This window comes from Pantherophis guttatus, chromosome 7 (assembly GCF_059756535.1).
Source record: "Pantherophis guttatus breed Tessera chromosome 7, ASM5975653v1, whole genome shotgun sequence".
In the NCBI taxonomy this organism is placed as follows: Eukaryota; Metazoa; Chordata; class Lepidosauria; order Squamata; family Colubridae; genus Pantherophis; species Pantherophis guttatus.
In genome coordinates, this window is record NC_142069.1 from 3,089,807 (window position 1) to 3,108,894 (window position 19,088).

General features: G+C 47.7%; 1 protein-coding gene across 2 annotated transcripts in view; it reads left to right on the plus strand.

Annotated features, from left to right (window-relative positions):
* TASOR2 (transcription activation suppressor family member 2) overlaps nucleotides 1–16,797 on the plus strand; it is a 45,524-nt gene extending 28,727 nt beyond the window's left edge. Inside the window, exons 14-20 of one of the 2 annotated variants that reach the window (XM_087874407.1) lie at nucleotides 587–5,536; nucleotides 6,857–6,982; nucleotides 7,810–7,963; nucleotides 8,359–8,464; nucleotides 11,262–11,443; nucleotides 12,642–12,756; nucleotides 15,307–16,797. In XM_087874407.1, the coding sequence (XP_087730533.1) occupies nucleotides 587–5,536; nucleotides 6,857–6,982; nucleotides 7,810–7,963; nucleotides 8,359–8,464; nucleotides 11,262–11,443; nucleotides 12,642–12,756; nucleotides 15,307–15,310 (5,637 nt within the window). In that variant the 3' untranslated portion in view covers nucleotides 15,311–16,797. Of the gene's footprint in view, nucleotides 1–586; nucleotides 5,537–6,856; nucleotides 6,983–7,809; nucleotides 7,964–8,358; nucleotides 8,465–11,261; nucleotides 11,444–12,641; nucleotides 13,028–15,306 lie in introns of those variants that run through there. The other variant, XM_087874406.1, reaches the window with a different exon arrangement.
* The last annotated feature ends 2,291 nt before the right edge of the window (nucleotides 16,798–19,088 follow it).

Sequence of the window (19,088 nt, forward strand, 5' to 3'; positions counted from 1 at the left end):
GAGGGGGGAAAGGGAGGAGGAAGAGGAGAAGGAGAAAGGGAGCAGGAGGAAAAGGAGAAAGAAAGGGGAGGAGGAGAAAGGAAGGGGAGAGGCAGAGAGGAGGGGGAGGAGAAGAAAAGGAGGAGGAGGAGGAAAAGGGAGGAGGAAGAGGAGAAGGAGAAAGGGGGAGGAAGAGGAGGAGAAAGGGAAGAGGAGGAAGAGGAGAAGGAGAAAGGAAGTGGGAAGAGGAGAAAGGAGGAGAAAGGAAGGGGAGAGGCAGAGGGGGGAGCGGGAGGAAAAGAGGGAGGAGGGGGAAAAAGGGAGGAGGAAGAGGAGAAGGAGAAAGGGGGAGGAAGAGGAGAAAGGAGGAGGAAGAGGAGAAGGAGAAAGGAAGGGGGAGGAGGTAGAGGAGGAGGAGGAGGAGAAAAGCAGAGGAGGAGGAAAATGGAGGGGGGATTCCAGTCCCAATTATCGTTGTTAAGTCGAGTCCTACCTATATGTTCCTATGTCAGCATAACGTGTTGATTTTAAAACCCGTAAAGAGATTTTTGGCAAAGTCTCTTGGTGTCTGTCTGAAAATCTGAATTTTTATTTTTTTTTCCCCCAGGTGGTTGAAGCAGAGCCCAAAGAACAAACCTCACTTCACCCTGTGCTTCCTATTGAAAACCCGCCTGGAATCGACGAACGTGTGAACTCTCCGATCTGTCAAACCGATACAGGCAGACGTCAAGAGACTATGTCAGTTGAAACTTCCCCAAATGACGCATCTGTGCCTACGGGACTTCTGGCGGAGGGTTCAAGAAACCAACAGCCCATCGCAAGCACCGAAGTTGCCGTTTCGGTAGCAAATAGAGGAATTGACGTTGGGTCTTCTTCCGAAGAAGTGAAGAAGGACAACCTCCCAGCTGGTGATCCCGACCCAAGAACGTGGAAAGAAGCGGAGTTAAAAGCAGATGTGACGTCTCGGGAGCCCACCAATCCAGGAAACAAAGTGCAAAACCAGCCTAGACTCCGTACGGATGAGCGAGATGGAGAAAGCGTGGACTTGGGATCCATTGATCTCGTGCTCTCCAAAAGCAACGATGCTGACTTGGAAATCCAAGATATGGATCTGGTTTCAGAGGACGAGGGAGATCCTGCGGAGAGCAGTGTGAAAGGAAGGGAAGAAACAGATGGTATGAGTGATGACTCATCCGGACAAGGTCCTCTCTCATCTAGGGCATCATCCCCAGATGCCTCGTCTGGGCATCTGACAGAATTCCCGGGTGTCCAAGAAGCTGCGGTAGAACCATCCTCAAGTTCTGTATCTCCAAACCAATTGGGGTTGATGGTTTTGGTTCCTCAGCAGGAGACCTCGTTCCATCCAGTGACTGTTGATGAAAAGATGGTTGGATCAACCTCAAGTTCTGTATCTCCAAACCAAATGGAGTTGATGGATACGGTTCCTCAGCAGAAGGCCTCGTTCCATCCAGTGACTGTTGATGAAAAGTTGGTTGAATCAACCTCAAGTTCTGTATCTCCAAACCAAATGGAGTTGATGGCTTTGGTTCCTCAGCAGGAGACCTCGTTCCATCCAGTGACTGTTGATGAAAAGATGGTTGGATCAACCTCAAGTTCTGTATCTCCAAACCAAATGGAGTTGATGGATATGGTTCCTCAGCAGAAGGCCTCGTTCCATCCAGTGACTGTTGATGAAAAAATGGTTGGATCAACCTCAAGTTCTGTATCTCCAAACCAAATGGAGTTGATGGATATGGTTCCTCAGCAGAAGGCCTCGTTCCATCCAGTGACTGTTGATGAAAAGATGGTTGGATCAACCTCAAGTTCTGTATCTCCAAACCAAATGGGGTTGATGGATACAGTTCCTCAGCAGAAGGCCTCGTTCCATCCAGTGACTGTTGATGAAAAGATGGTTGGATCAACCTCAAGTTCTGTATCTCCAAACCAAATGGAGTTGATGGCTTTGGTTCCTCAGCAGAAGGCCTCGTTCCATCCAGTGACTGTTGATGAAAAGATGGTTGAATCAACCTCAAGTTCTGTATCTCCAAACCAATTGGGGTTGATGGTTTTGGTTCCTCAGCAGAAGGCCTCGTTCCATCCAGTGACTGTTGAGGAAAAGATGGTTGGATCAACCTCAAGTTCTGTATCTCCAAACCAAATGGAGTTGATGGATATGGTTCCTCAGCAGAAGGCCTCGTTCCATCCAGTGACTGTTGATGAAAAAATGGTTGGATCAACCTCAAGTTCTGTATCTCCAAACCAATTGGGGTTGATGGTTTTGGTTCCTCAGCAGAAGGCCTCGTTCCATCCAGTGACTGTTGATGAAAAGATGGTTGGATCAACCTCAAGTTCTGTATCTCCAAACCAATTGGGGTTGATGGTTTTGGTTCCTCAGCAGAAGGCCTCGTTCCATCCAGTGACTATTGATGAAAAGATGGTTGGATCAACCTCAAGTTCTGTATCTCCAAACCAAGTGGGGTTGATGGCTTTGGTTCCTCAGCAGGAGATCTCGTTCCATCCAGTGACTGTTGATGAAAAGATAGTTGGATCAACCTCAAGTTCTGTATCTCCAAACCAAATGGGGTTGATGGATACAGTTCCTCAGCAGGACACTTCGTTCCATCCAATGACTGTTGATGAAAAGATGGTTGGATCAGCCATGGATCCCACGTCTCCAAAACAAACAGACGAGGTGGAGAACTTGCACAACGAAGCAATCTTAGCCAATTCAGCTTCCACCAAAGCTTCCGGAGACTTCCCAAACGATCTAGCAACTCCAGATGGACCCGTCCATCAAAGTCCACAGGAACCAGTGGAAAGTCCTAGGGTCCCTAACCAAGTTGATGTGGTTGACCTTTCCTCAGTTTCCCAGGAAGACGGAAGAATCCGTTCGTCCTGTCTGCCTTCATGGCAGGCTAGTCCTGTCCATCAAGGAGCATCTGATGAAGAGCCACCAAGGATCCAAGAAGACCGTCCCGAGGACCCCCTATATCACATTTTCCAAAATCCGTTGGGTTTGATTGAAGATATTTCTCAGGATAGTACAGACTTGGGTGACCCGGTTGTGTTGCACCTTTGTGAACCAAACGACAACTTGTGTGTGAACTCAGTACCAAACAGTATATCAACTCGGCAGGAATCGGTGGAAAACCAAGACACTTCGGTTGCGTTCGCTCAACGTCTTCCCCTCACCAAAGAAATGGATCTGATTGAAAGTCCTGAAGGAGACCATCCAGCTAGTCCTGTCCATCAGGAAACTTCTGATGAAGCTGCAACATTGCAGGACGATTCCGGTGCCAAACTGGATTTGCTTGAGGATTCTTCCATTCCCCAAGAAAAGGATGTCATTTACCCAACAGACGATGTTTTGGGGCGAGTTAATGAACCAAGGCTTGCAGAGTCTGATTTAGGAACTCAAGAGGAACAGAAGATCAGTCAGGGAGAAAAGATCCCGGTGGATTCTCAGCCCGCAAAAGAATATCCGAGCTTGGAGTCGCACGATGCGGAATCTGAGACTTCCTTCAAGAGTGAAACATGTCTGGATCAAGAGAATATCAGAGACTCTTCTGCAAGAGAAGAAGAAGAAGACGTGTCCCCCGATGACGGCGTTGAAAAACCAACCGTTACTACAACCGCTGTAGCTGAAGAGGTCCATGTTTTAATGAAAGAATTGGTAGACACGGTGTGCGCCACGATAGCTCAGAGTGAAGAAATGAGGGCTCCAAAGAGTTTAAATTGGATCGATTCAGCCATGCTGGAGAGTGTGACGCCTCCCGTGAGCGACGATGAAGGTTGTCCAATTAATCAGGATTCCCATGTGGACGTGACATGGGCGGAGGAATGTTTAGAAGAGAGTTCCAGCTTTGATGACCAAGAAGAAGACTTACAAGCCAGGGTAGAAGGACAAGGAGAGTTGGGTTCATCATCAAATGAGAACACAACGTCCGATCCAGGAGATGCTTCTGAAAAAGCAGAACTTCAAGGAAATGATGCTACCTCAGCTGCCATGGAGGCCTTCTCAAGTTGTGGCACAAGTCAAGCAGAGCTGGACACAACCAGCCCAAAGAGCAGATGTTTGTGTCTCAAAACCACTGAGTCCCCAGATGACTACAGTGCAAAGGCTGATGACTACAGTGTGTCCACTTTGGAGAAAGTTGGGCAAACAGAGGCTAGTCCAGAAGAACCCATTTGCAACAGGGAAGACTATTCTAGAGGAGAAGATGTGGGGAACTTGTCCTTTGTCCCAGCAAAATGTCAGGAGGACTCTTTGGCAGAAGAACCTGACTCTTTGGTTGACCGAGATTCAAACGAAACTCCAGAGGATCGTGAAGAAGAGGCCCAAGAAGAAACAAAGGGGTGTCTGGGAAGTCTGGAAGACCCTCTACCTGACGAAAGGACACAGATGTCCACCAGTTCTTCAGGCACGGACACAGACTGGGAAGATGAATCTCTGACAGTGGATGGCGGCCAAGATCCCTGCGTAGATTGGTATCCCAAAAAAACATTGGAGAGTTGGTGTCAACCAAGATTCAAGGCCTCCCCAAGCATTGAATCCGAGTTAACCCGTAGTTCAGGTCCTGGGAACGATCCTTGTAAAGATGGAGATTGGGTGTCCTCAGAAGCTAGCCAGAAGACGTCAGATGCCAGGTCCATGAAACGCAACGTTCCTTTTGGTTTAAAAAAAGATTGCTTATGGTCTCGTGACATGGACCATAAGCCCGAGCCCTTCAAGGATTATATCAATTTCTCCATCACCAAGAAGCACAAGGAGAAAAGCAGGACTTTCCATGCAGTCTCCAAAGAGCACAACCCTTTCTCCAGAGATTTGGGGTCCATCAACTCCTGGAGCAGGAACTGTGGTTTTCTGAGCGACCCGATTCAGAACATTTTAGACGTGGAATCCCTGCAGTTCCATTGCAGGATCCAGGGACTCCTGAAGAGATCACAACGTTCTACCTCCCGTGTTCTTCCCAGCAAGAAGGTCCCACTTCAACGGATAGCGGAAAGGTGGCCATCCAGGACGGTCTCGGAAGAGACAAATGCTAGGTTTCCAACCAGAAGCAAAAGTCCACTACTGGTCACCGTTGTCAACCCAAATCCAAGAACCGGGCGCCAATACGATAACATCTGCCGCCCGTTTCCAGCCAGCCTGGATCCCTTTGTCCCAGCCGCTGTGCCGAAGAGTCAAGGCGGACTCGGTCCAAAATCTCCCTTCCCTTCTTTGCATCTCCAGAAATTGACCTACCATAAGCTAAACAGTTTTTCCCGGGATATCTCGTCCGTTCTCGAAGACTTTGCCGAATTCAGCCGGGCGATGAACTTGGAGAGCGCGCGGACGTGCAATCCCGGGAGAGACCTCACTGCTACCTCAGGAAAGGCGGGCGAGATACGGTACCCGCCTCGACCTCCCACGCCGCTTGTCTACGAGGACCTTCTCGCCGAGCTGCGCAACGCACTACATTTCCAGCTGAAAAACGTGGCCCAGGAAGCGTGCCGAAAACCCTTCTCGTTCTACTTGATGGAAACGGAGGACGACCCGTTCTTCGGGAGAGTAAAGGTAGGATTTGGGGGTGGGTTGAAGGGGATCTCAGGGTCCCCGGGAGGAAGAGGGCCGCTTCAGAATGGTTACGCTTGGTTGAAAGGATGTGCCAAGGTCGTGGGATTGCTGTCATGTAGGGTTTCTCAAACTTGGCCCTGGGTGGACTACAACACCCAGAATTCCCCAGTCAGCCTTTGTAGACTTCAACTCCCAGAATCCCTCAGCCAGCATTCTTTAAGATGGGTAGACTTCAACTCCCAGAATTTCCCAGTCAGCAGGCTGAGGAATTCTGGGAGTTGAAGTCCACCCATTTTAAAACATGCTGTCTGGGGAATTCTGGGAATTTAAGTCCATCCATACTAGAGTTGCCATGGTTGAGAAACACTGCCATAAGACTATACTTTCCAAATATATCTATATCTATATCTATATATATATCTATATATCTATATATATCTATATATATATATATATATATATATATAAAGTTGTACTTCAGTAAATGATACGGCAGGACTAGAACTCACTGTCTCCTGGTGATTGGACCAAAGTCACCCAGCCGGCTTTCATGCCTAAGAAGGGACTAGAACTCCCTGTCTCCTGGTGTTGGCCCAAAGTCACCCAGCCGGCTTTCATGCCTAAGAAGGGACTAGAACTCCCTGTCTCCTGGTGTTGGCCCAAAGTCACCCAGCCGGCTTTCATGCCTAAGAAGGGACTAGAACTCACCATCTCCTGGTGATTGGCCCAAAGTCACCCAGCCGGCTTTCATGCCTAAGAAGGGACTAGAACTCACCATCTCCTGGTGATTGGCCCAAAGTCACCCAGCCGGCTTTCATGCCTAAGAAGGGACTAGAACTCCCCGTCTCCTGGTGATTGGCCCAAAGTCACCCAGCTGGCTTTCATGCCTAAGAAGGGACTAGAACTCCCTGTCTCCTGGTGATTGGCCCAAAGTCACCCAGCCGGCTTTCATGCCTAAGAAGGGACTAGAACTCCCCGTCTCCTGGTGATTGGCCCAAAGTCACCCAGCCGGCTTTCATGCCTAAGGCGGGACTAGAACTCCCAGTCTCCTAGTTTTTACATCAGTACCCTAACCAGGAAGGATGCACAAATATCCCCCGTAACAATTTGTGCATCAGACTCTGCATTGGACTGTATCATCTTGATGCAGACGATGCGGAATGGGGCAAAAACGAGAGGTGTTCCGTGCGCAGCCTAGTCTGCCCACGCCAGGCGTTCTGTGTTGTGCGGTTGTGGTTCACCTCGCCGTAGTTGCAGCTTGTGTTTTTCATGGACGGATTTCTTTTCCTCCCTCCCCCCCCCAACCGTGTCTCCTTCCAGAATTTGCTGAGGAAAGGTGGCCACTCCGAAGTGGATCTACTGCAGTTCTGCAAAGGAAGCGGCATGGAAACGGAGAACCTGATGGTCATCGTTCGAAACGAGGACATTTTCTTACACATCCACAAAGTAGGTTCAAAACTCGCTTTCGGCTCTTCCGGGAAATAATTCTCAGCCCTTTATTACCGACGGAGCCGGATTTCTGCCTTGTCGAAGAGCTCTTGGGGGGGGGGGGATGTGGTAGAGACTAGAATTGCAGAGTTGGAAGGCACCTTGGAGGTCTTCTAGTCCAACCCTCTGCTCAGGGTTCCATCTTTACGAAGTCGGTAAAACGAAGACCCAGATTGTTGGGGGGCAAGAAGCTGACTCTGTTAAACCGCTTAGAGAAGGCTGGAAAGCACTGTGAAGCGGTACATAAGTCTAATAAGCTTTTACTAAGTGGGGAGGGAGGGAGGGTGCAGTGGTTAGAATGCAATATTGCAAGCAAACTCTGCCCACTGCCAGCAGTTCGATCGTGGCCAGCTCAAGGTTGACTCAGCCTTTCATCCTTTCGAAGTGGGTAAAATGAGGACCCAGATTGTTGGGGGCAAGAGGCTGACTGTAAGCACTTCAAGCTGCATTTACTCTAGTGCTGACATAAGAAGGAATAGCGGAGGCGTCTGGAAAGGGACGTTTGACTTTTCACCTACTTATTTTCCCTGGAGATAATATCCCCTAGGAGATGGGATGGGAGGGGGGAAATTCCTTTGAGCTGGAGCAGTAGATTAGGGGTAGAGTGACTTGGAAGATGGCCAATGAGTGCAGAGGAGTGGGGAAAGGAAAGGGAGGGTTTTGGGTCAGGAAGTCAATGTTGGCTACGATAGAGTCGGAGTTAGAATGTCACTCCGGACCCACTTCCAGTTGCCTTTGGGGCTGTGCTCCTTCATTCGTTTCCCCTCTCTTGGCTGCTTCCACAGGTCCCTTTCTTGCTGCGTCTCAAACGCTGCCCCAATGTGACTTTTGCTGGGCTGGACCGCCCCGAAGACTCCCTGGACCACACCTACCAGGAGCTCTTCCACAGCGGAGGCTTTGTGGTGTCCGATGACAACGTGCTTGCGGGGATGACCATAGGTGAGTCGGCCTGCTTCCGATGGCTGGGGAATTCTGGGAGTTGAGGTCCACCCATCTTAAAGCAAACTGGCTGGGGAATTCTGGGAGTTGAAGTCCACCCATCTTGAAGCCTGCTGGATGGGGAATTCTGGGAGTTGAGGTCTATCTATCTTAAAGCAAACTGGCTGGGGAATTCTGGGAGTTGAGGTCCACCCATCTTAAAGCAAACTGGCTGAGGAATTCTGGGAGTTGTCCACCTATCTTAAAGCATGCTGGCTGGGGAATTCTGGGACTTGAAGTCCACCCATCTTAAATCATGCTGGCTGGGGAATTCTGGGAGTTGAAGTCCACCCATCTGAAAGTAGCCAAGGTTGAGAGGGAGGGGACTAACGGAGGGCCCATGCTCTTTTCTTTAGGGGAGCTGAAAGACGTGATCAAAACCCTGGAGAAACTCAACGGCCACGGGAGATGGAAGTGGTTCCTTCACTACCGAGAATCCAAGAAGCTGAAGGAAGATGCCAGGTGAGATCAAGCAGAATATTGCTGGAAGGGACCTTGGAGGTCTTCTAGTCCAACCCCCCCCCCCTGTTCAAGCAGGAGACCCTGTGCCAAGATTTCTACCTCCCCAAGAACCTTCTCTTGGGTCTCAGCCATGCTTCCCTCTTGGTTCGCACCCAGCTGTACCAAATCTATATATTTGTGGATAAGCCCATCTTCAGCATAAGCCAACCTTCAATTTTTTAACCAAAGACCCATCAAAAATGCACCACAAATTGACTTGTGGGTGACATATTTTTTGTGATATGTTGATTAAAAATCTCTGGTTCTGTTTATCTGCCAGGGGGCATGTATGTATGTATGTATGTATGCATGTACGGTATATATATTTTGTTCTGTCCCCGTCTCACACACGCACACAAATAGACAGCCAGGGGTTAAATAAAACTGGCAGACAACAAATTCTTTCGATAAGAGGATTGGCAGCAACCCAGTAGCTGCTTGCCGAGAACTTTACTCATAGAGGGAGGGGTTGTTCCTCTGACAGATGAACCCAAACAAGATACACAAAGTTCAAGAATTCAAGTCCAGTCCGTATTAAATCCAAGGCAGATAACGTTGTTTCAAAGATACAATGTGACTCGCTAGTTTAGTTTTGTCCGTCACAGAGTCTGAATGGCCACCTCACCCCCTTTTATCCCCTGTGGGGTGTGGTCCAGTGACTCAGCTTAATCTCTGGCACGCCTCCTTTTCTGCTGCGTGCGCTTGTCTCTCCGACGCTGGCGTGGATCCAGCCAAGACTTATCTCCGCCACTGTCCGACTGCGAGGAGATACCTGGCTCCTGGCCAATCTCTTCTCCTTCGGGAGACACCTGAGGCATTGCCAGAGAGGAGGGTCCTGGAGAGGGAGGCCTGGCCAACTCCTCTCCTTCATGTTCGGAGCCTTCTCCCTCCGATAAGTCGGGAGTCAGAGTCACAACATATTTATGCACACAAGAGAGAGATGAATATTTTTAGAAATATTACTGTATATCCTCTCGGATAAGCCCAGCTGAGCCCAATTTTAGGGGTGTATTTTGACATTTAAAATTCTTGGCTAATCTGCAAGTATATATAGTACCCCTCATTAAACGAAGAAGCACATTATAAGAGAGCCACATGAATTCAGGTGATGGTTCATACATTCAGGCAGGACCCAATATATGAATGAGGCAGTTAGATTTTATTTAACCAGAGTTATCTGTAAGCGTGTTGCGGGAAGCTGGCCGATGGGATTTTCACAGGTAATTTTATTTATTTAGATGTCTACATCATCCACTTCACCTCAATGACTCTGGGCAGTATACAGTAGTAGCCAAAATTGTGGAAACCTTTTGGGAAAAGTGTATTTTCTAAAACTAGCTCATAACACCACATTTTTTTTGGAGTAGCACCATAAAATTATATATCAATGGAAAGATAATTGAATCAAGAACGTAATGCAATAACTTTTATGGAGGGTTTGCTATTAGAATAGCAGTGACAGTATAAAGAAGAAAAGGGAAACACGTAGAAAAAACAAGATATACAAAAATGATCACCATGTCAGTTAATCCTTAGTTGGGTAACATTTAGCATGAATGACGGCCTTACGACGTCTTTCCATGGAGTGAACCAAGTCTTTGAGTTCTGCAGCTGTTCTAATGTGAAACCAAGATTGAATGATGGCTTCTATTAACCGGGTTTGTTTGCTGGGTCGCTTCTGACTAACCAGTTTCTTTTGTCGGCTCCATAGATTTTCCATTGGGTGAAGGTCTGGGCTATTCCCAGGCCATTCCAGCAGTGGAATAGGATTATCTTGAAATTCCAAAAAAAAGGGGGTATTATTAGCCATCAAACCTCCAAAATACACTTTTCCCAAAAGGTTTCCACAATTTTGGCCTCTACTGTAGAACAACATAAAAGGACCATATAAATATATAAATAAAAGCATAATTTGAAAACCGTGTTAAAAACCAGTTACAAATTAGACGTGAAAACAAATCAGATTAAAATTGAAATGCTAGAAGGTTCCTCTGCTTTGGGATTACAGACAGTCCTTGACTTACCATGGTACATTTAGTGACCGTTTGAAGTTACAACGGCACTGAAAAAAGTGACTTATGACCTGTTTCCACACTTACGACCATTTGCAGCATCCCCGTGGACGTGTGATCAAAATTCAGATGCTCAGCAACCGACTCACACTTATGACAGTTGCAGTGTCCTGGGGGGTCACGTGATCCCATTTTACGACCTCCGGACAAGCCAAGTCAACAGGGAAGCCAGATTCACTTAACAACCCTGTGACTGACTTCACTGCCGTGATTCACTTAACAACCGTGGCAGGAAAGGTCATAAAAATGCGGCGAATTCACTGAACCAGTCTCGCTTAGCGACGGAAATTTGGATTGTGGCCGTAAATTGAGGACTGTACTGAACTGTGGGCGGGAAGCAGGACATATCAGTGGACAATATTGCTAATTTTGAGTTGATTGCTAATCAACTCAACTGATCCGTTTGGGGGTACACTGTCATAATTTTAAACTGTTTTTAATAGGGTTGCTGATTTTAATTTTATTTCATTGTGATTTGTATTGGAATTTGTCATTTTGTAAGCCGCCTTGAGTCCCCAGGGAGAAAGGCGGCATATAAATCGCAATAATTAATAAATAAATAAATAAATATTTTTTTTTGCAAGGGGGAAAAAAATGAGCTGGATTGAATTTGCTGCAGACGGAGTGGGGAGTCGTCGTCCCTCCCGGCCCAAGGGATCACCTCTTGGCCTTCTTTCTTCCCGCAGGGGGGATCCTGCCGCGTACACCAAGGAATCGGTCCTGAAATCCTGCCAGGTGGCCAACATGACGGAAGTCCTCCACTACCACAAGTGTGACTCCAGATCGTGCACGAGATTTGAGCGCTTCAACTGCCTGTTGAACTTGCAAATTCAACACATCACCAAGAGGTTCGGCGTATTTCTCACAGGTAAGCTAAACTGCACCCCCTCGTCCCCGTCCCCCCCAAAATGTAGAGGGGCCCAAGGAAGACTCTGCAGATCCTCATTCCGGAACTGTTTGCACAAAGAGGTAGTCCTCGACTTACGACCACAAGCGAGCCCGAAACATCTGTCGCTAAGCGAGACGTTTGTTGAGTTTCGGCCCATTTCATGACTTTTCTTGCCACGGTGGTTAAGCGAAGGTGGCTCCCCCACCCCCCACCCCCCCCAGTTGACTTTGCTTGTCAGAAGGGCCAGATCATAGGTCGATCGTATATGGTCACTTCAAATGGTCACTAAGTGAGTTGGTGTCTCCTAAGTCCATTGTAACGTCGAACCGTCCCTAAGCGATTGGTCGTAAGTGGAGGAACGACCTTTATCTAGTTTTACAGGTAGCCCTCGACTTACAACCCCAATGGAGCCCCAAATTTATGTCGTTATGTAAGCGAAATGTTTTTTAAGGGAGCTTTGTCCCATTTTATGACTTTTGCTGCATGGTTGTTAAAAAGTGAACCACCCCAGCTATTCATTTAGTAACGCAGTTATTAAAGCAAATCTGGTTTCCCCCTGGTCAGAAGGTCGCAAAAGGGGGGGCTCACCGGACCCCGGGACACAGTGACCATCCTAAATGTGAACCAGTTGCCAAGGGCATGAATTTTGATCATGCGACCATGGCGAGGCTGCACTGGTCGTAAGTGCGAAAAACGGCCGTAAGTCCCTTTTCTCAACGCCGTCGTAACTTTGAACCGTCCCTAAATAAACTGTTGTAAGTCGAAATACTACCTGTATTTGGCGACCAGTGCCATCCTTGACTCTTTTTCCGGACTCTGTCGTGTGTCTGAGATCGAGATTCCCTTCTGTGAAATGGGTACAGGCCAGGGATAAAATCTACTTACCTTCCTTTCCGGTTCGGAAGTGCACGCTCCACCTGCGTGCGTCACATCCGATTGGTCAAAGACAGATTACTTCCTTGTTAAAACCAGGAAGTAACGACATCCAGGCGGTTGGGCGGAACCTCGCACTGCCGCCGCTACCGGTTCTCTGAAACACATGCCGCCCCCACTACCGGTGCGCCCGAACCGGTGTGAACCAGTAAGCATTTCACCCCTGGAACAGGCCCTGAGGGATGAATTTTGGTTCATCCAGGAGAATAATCTCATTTTTTCCCCTTTTTTTTCATCCCGGCAGAAAACGCCAGCGCTAACCGGGAAGCCTTGGAGGACAAAGGCATTTTCGGCTTGAACATCACTGACTTCATCGCCATTGCGCAAGGCTTGGTGGCGCCGTTCGGAAGCGGCTTCTGGTAAGAAGGACAAGCGGCCGAATCGAGCAAGCGGGAAGTGAAAAGCGGATTCGAGGGCGGATTTTGGAAAGTCGACATTGGACCGAAGCGCTTTTTAATTTCTTTTCTTTTTCTTTCTTTTTTTTAAAAAAATATATTTATTATGTTTTAGCAAGGGGAATAAAACATAAACGAGGAAGAAACAAACAGAAAAAGCATACCTCCAATGGTAACAGTAACAAAAATTGTGTACAAAAAAACAAGAAAAAAAAAATGATCCAAACATCCAAAATTAAACATAAAATATATATACTGGTTGAATGCTGGGGGGAAAAAAAATTAAAAACCAAAATCCCTGATAAATTCTCTCCCCTCAGGAAATAGTTATCAACTTTCTCTGGGATGGGAAGCGCTTTTTGTTTCAAACGTTTTGTTTTATATTTATTATTAGATTGTAATTATTTGGAGGGGTGCAGTAGCCTAGAGGTGGAGCTCTCGCCTCACAATCAGGAGGTCTGCGAGTTCGATCCTAGGTAGAGGCAGATGTTTTTCTTTCTGGGCACATTGAGAATAGATCTGTTGAATGTAACTCTGCACTGGTGACAGGAAGGGCATCCGGCCAAAAACTCAGCTCCATTCAGTTGCCCCAACTCCACCCAGTAAGGAATTCTGGGGTCATTCAAAGATGATGATTTGATTTTAATTGTTTAATAGTTTACTTAATTGCCCATCTCATAATGGAACAACTTTTCGGAGGCCGTGTTGCTCTGGAGAGAATTTTCCTTTTTTTTTCCCCGCGGAAGGAAGAAACTGGGGAAGAAACGTTTTTTTCTACTTACGAATGTTCATTTAGTGACTGTTCATAGTTACAACGGCACTGAATAAAAGTGACTTACGGCCTTTTTTTTTTTTTTACACTTAACGACCGTCATAGCATCCCTATGATTGGCGCTCGGGCACTCGGCAACCGACTCATATTTATGACGGTTGCAGTATCCCTAAGTTACGCGATTCCCTTTTGCGACCTTCCGAAAAGCCAAGTTAATGGGGAGGGAGCCACTTGGTCGGAAATGGTGTAGGGCAGCGATGGCGAACCTTTTCGGCACAGAGTGCCCAAACCAGAAAGTGTGTGCATGTGCACGCACCAGAGCGCCAGAAAATTGAAGACTAGCTGGCTAGCACGCACATGCCTGTTTTTTGCCCGTTTTGGGGGCCATTTTCAGGCTGTTTTTGGGCCGTTTTCAGGCTATTTTTCGGGCTGTTTTCAGGCCATTTTCAGGCTGTTTTTTGGGCCGTTTTCAGGCCATTTTCACTGTTTTTCGGGCTGTTTTCTGGCCATTTTCACTGTTTTTCGAGCTGTTTTCAGGCCATTTTCAGGCTGTTTTTCGAGCTGTTTTCAGGCCATTTTCAGGCTGTTTTCAGGCCATTTTCACTGTTTTTCGGGCTGTTTTCAGGCCATTTTCACTGTTTTTCGGGCTGTTTTCAGGCCATTTTCACTGTTTTTCGGGCTGTTTTCAATCCATTTTCACTGTTTTTCGGGCTGTTTTCAGGCCATTTTCACTGTTTTTCGGGCTGTTTTCAATCCATTTTCACTGTTTTTCGGGCTGTTTTCAGGCCATTTTCACTGTTTTTCGGGCTGTTTTCAATCCATTTTCACTGTTTTTCGGGCTGTTTTCAGGCCATTTTCACTGTTTTTCGGGCTGTTTTCAATCCATTTTCACTGTTTTTCGGGCTGTTTTCAATCCATTTTCACTGTTTTTCGGGCTGTTTTCAGGCCATTTTCACTGTTTTTCAGGCTGTTTTCAATCCATTTTCACTGTTTTTCGGGCTGTTTTCAGGCCATTTTCACTGTTTTTCGGGCTGTTTTCAATCCATTTTCACTGTTTTTCGGGCTGTTTTCAATCCATTTTCACTGTTTTTCGGGCTGTTTTCAGGCCATTTTCACTGTTTTTCGGGCTGTTTTCAGGCCATTTTCACTGTTTTTCGGGCTGTTTTCAGGCCATTTTCACTGTTTTTCGGGCTGTTTTCAATCCATTTTCACTGTTTTTCAGGCTGTTTTCAGGCCATTTTCACTGTTTTTCGGGCTGTTTTCAGGCCATTTTCAGGCTGTTTTTTGGGCCATTTTCAGGCCATTTTTCGGGCTGTTTTCAGGCCATTTTCAGACTGTTTTTCGGGCTATTTTCAGACCATTTTCAGGCTGTTTTTTGGGCCGTTTTCAGGCCATTTTCTGGCACCCCAGCTCCTGCAGACCAGCTGGTGATGGCACACGTGCCCACAGAGAGGACTCTATGTGCCCCCTCTGGCACGCGTGCCATAGGTTCGCCCTCGCGGGTGTAAGGTCTCCTGCTTGGGCGGGGGGGCGGACTAGATGACCTACAAGGTCCAGTTCCAACTCTAGTCTAAACCGTGTGACCCAATTTAACAACTCTGATTTGCTTAACGACCGTGGCAAGAGAGGTCGTAAAATGGGGCAAAACTCACTTAGCAGATGTCTTCCTCGGCAGCTTTCGGGCTCAGTTGTGGTTGTTAACTCAAGGACTAACCGGTAACAGTGGCCGATGTTTGTTTCAGGTAACCAGGATAAACCGCCTTCTGCCTTCTTGCAACCAGCCAGGGATCGCAACGCCAAACCCGATTTGTCTGTCGGTTCCCGGAAACACCAGACTCGGGTCCCCCTTAAGCAGCCGAGACTCCCGTACGAGGTCAAGCGGACGGGCCTCCCTCCCTCCCTCCCCCCCCCAGGCCGGTTTTATTTCGGGGCCGTGGCAAGATGGCTTGGGAAAGGGGCGTTGTTTTCTTTAAACACAACGAGGAACCTCAAAAAGGAAAATGCATTTTGACGTTCTCGACTCTTTCTGAATAGGAAAAGCAAAGCATAGGAATCTGGGATTCTCCATTGTGCAGCTCAGTATCACATAGGAAAATTTAAAAAAAATAAATAAATCTGTTTACTTGAAGGGTTACATATCAGTTGACCTCAACCCAACACTTCAGACACGTGGTTGGGTACACTCCGAAAGTGGGTGTGTGGTGGGGGTGTTGAGTGTTGCATAAGCACTGTGTTAGGCAGGGGTGTCCAATTCCTCAGCCGGTGGACCTCAACTCCCAGAATCCCCCATCCATTGAAGTTCCAATTCCCAGAATCCCCCATCCATTGAAGTTCCAACTCCCAGAATCCCCCATCCATTGAAGTTCAAATTCCCAGAATCCCCCATCCATTGAAGTTCCAATTCCCAGAATCCTCCATCCATTGGACTCCCAGAATCCCCCATCCATTGAACTTCCAACTCCCAGAATTCCCCATCCATTGAAGTTCCAATTCCCAGAATCCTCCATCCATTGAACTTCCAACTCCCAGAATTCCCCATCCATTGAAGTTCCAGCTCCCAGAATCCCCCATCCATTGAACTTCCAATTCCCAGAATCCTCCATCCATTGAACTCCCAGAATCCCCCATTCATTGGCCTTCAACGCCCAGAATTTCCCAGCCACTGGACTTCAACTCCCAGAATTCTGGGCATTGAAAAAAAAAAATCCACCGGCTGGGGAACTCTGGGAGTTGAAGTCCACCTCTCTTAAAAGTTGCCAAGGCTGGACACCCCTAGTGCGCAGGCTTTTAACACAACTCCTCCATGATTGTGCTCAAGGGTGCATGACAAGTGTGCTACATGCGTCTCGTGGGCTTTTAGGATCCGGGATTGTTTTGCACACCCAACAAGCATCGGACAGAACCGCACAACAAGTCATTAGCAAGGGGTGTTTTATGGGTTGGGGTGGGGCGGGGGGGTGGGCGGAAGGAACTGGGGTGACGAGAGTAGGTAATCCGAGTTTAGTAGCACTTATTTCCTCTTGTAGATAGCATGGTCTGTTTGGATTCTGGAGTTAGGTCTTTCTCGAGAGCTCTGTTCATGGTATTGCAATAAAGGGTATTTTTTTGTCGTTCACTCAGTTGGAGCACTAATAAAAATTGGGCCTTGTAAAATATCTTCGCCCGTCTTCGGGGGGGAGAAAAAATGAATTCTTTTGTAACTAATCTTTATAAATAAACTTGACTTGAAAAGGCATAGTGGAATTATTTGGGGGGAGCACAATTAAAAAATAAAAATTAAAACCAACTAGAAGATAACCACACCAAGGGTGTTACAATGGACAATGGAAGGAGGGAGGGAGGGGGGGAAATCTAAATTTTATATATTAATTGTATGAGTTTGGCAGTTCAGGGACTGCCTGTATTTCTTTTGATAAGGTGGTGAATATAAATCATATTCTTTCCTCCTCCTGTTTTCCTCATAACAACCCTGTAAGGTGGGCTGGATTAAGGGACTGGCCCAAAGTCACTCAGATGGCTTTCATGCCTAAGGAGGAACTAGAACTCATTGTCTCCTGGTGATTGGCCCAAAGTCACCCAACCGCCTTTCATGCCTAAGGAGGAACTAGAACTCCCTGTCTCCTGGTGTTTGGCCCAAAATCACCCAACCGCCTTTCATGCCTAAGGAGGAACTAGAACTCCCTATCTCCTGGTGATTGGCCCAAAATCACCCAACCGCCTTTCATGCCTAAGGAGGAACTAGAACTCCCTGTCTCCTGGTGATTGGCCCAAAATCACCCAACCGCCTTTCATGACTAAGGAGGAACTAGAACTCCCTGTCTCCTGGTGATTGGCCCAAAATCACCCAACCGCCTTTCATGCCTAAGGAGGAACTAGAACTCCCTATCTCCTGGTGATTGGCCCAAAATCACCCAACCGCCTTTCATGCCTAAGGAGGAACTAGAACTCCCTGTCTCCTGGTGATTGGCCCAAAATCACCCAACTGCCTTTCATGACTAAGGAGGAACTAGAACTCCCTGTCTCCTGGTGATTGGCCCAAAATCACCCAACCCCTTTCATGCCTAAGGAGGAACTAGAACTCCCTATCTCCTGGTTATTGGCCCAAAATCACCCAACCGCCTTTCATGCCTAAGGAGGAACTAGAACTCCCTGTCTCCTGGTGATTGGCCCAAAGTCACCCAACCGCTTTTCTTTCCTAAGGAGGAACTAGAACTCCCTGTCTCCTGGTGTTTGGCCCAAAATCACCCAACCGCCTTTCATGCCTAAGGAGGAACTAGAACTCCCTATCTCCTGGTGATTGGCCCAAAATCACCCAACCGCCTTTCATGCCTAAGGAGGAACTAGAACTCCCTGTCTCCTGGTGATTGGCCCAAAATCACCCAACCGCCTTTCTTACCTAAGGAGGAACTAGAACTCCCTATCTCCTGGTGATTGGCCCAAAATCACCCAACCGCCTTTCTTACCTAAGGAGGAACTAGAACTCCCTGTCTCCTGGTGATTGGCCCAAGATCACCCAACCGCCTTTCTTACCTAAGGAGGAACTAGAACTCCCTGTCTCCTGGTGATTGGCCCAAAATCACCCGCCTTTCTTACCTAAGGAGGAACTAGAACTCCCTGTCTCCTGGTGATTGGCCCAAGATCACCCAACCGCCTTTCTTACCTAAGGAGGAACTAGAACTCCCTGTCTCCTGGTGATTGGCCCAAAATCACCCAACTGCCTTTCATGACTAAGGAGGAACTAGAACTCCCTGTCTCCTGGTGATTGGCCCAAAATCACCCAACCCCTTTCATGCCTAAGGAGGAACTAGAACTCCCTATCTCCTGGTTATTGGCCCAAAATCACCCAACCGCCTTTCATGCCTAAGGAGGAACTAGAACTCCCTGTCTCCTGGTGATTGGCCCAAAGTCACCCAACCGCTTTTCTTTCCTAAGGAGGAACTAGAACTCCCTGTCTCCTGGTGTTTGGCCCAAAATCACCCAACCGCCTTTCATGCCTAAGGAGGAACTAGAACTCCCTATCTCCTGGTGATTGGCCCAAAATCACCCAACCGCCTTTCATGCCTAAGGAGGAACTAGAACTCCCTGTCTCCTGGTGATTGGCCCAAAATCACCCAACCGCCTTTCTTACCTAAGGAGGAACTAGAACTCCCTATCTCCTGGTGATTGGCCCAAAATCACCCAACCGCCTTTCTTACCTAAGGAGGAACTAGAACTCCCTGTCTCCTGGTGATTGGCCCAAGATCACCCAACCGCCTTTCTTACCTAAGGAGGAACTAGAACTCCCTGTCTCCTGGTGATTGGCCCAAAATCACCCAACCGCCTTTCTTACCTAAGGAGGAACTAGAACTCCCTGTCTCCTGGTGATTGGCCCAAGATCACCCAACCGCCTTTCTTACCTAAGGAGGAACTAGAACTCCCTGTCTCCTGGTGATTGGCCCAAGATCACCCAACCGCCTTTCTTACCTAAGGAGGAACTAGAACTCCCTGTCTCCTGGTGATTGGCCCAAAGTCACCCAGCTGGCTT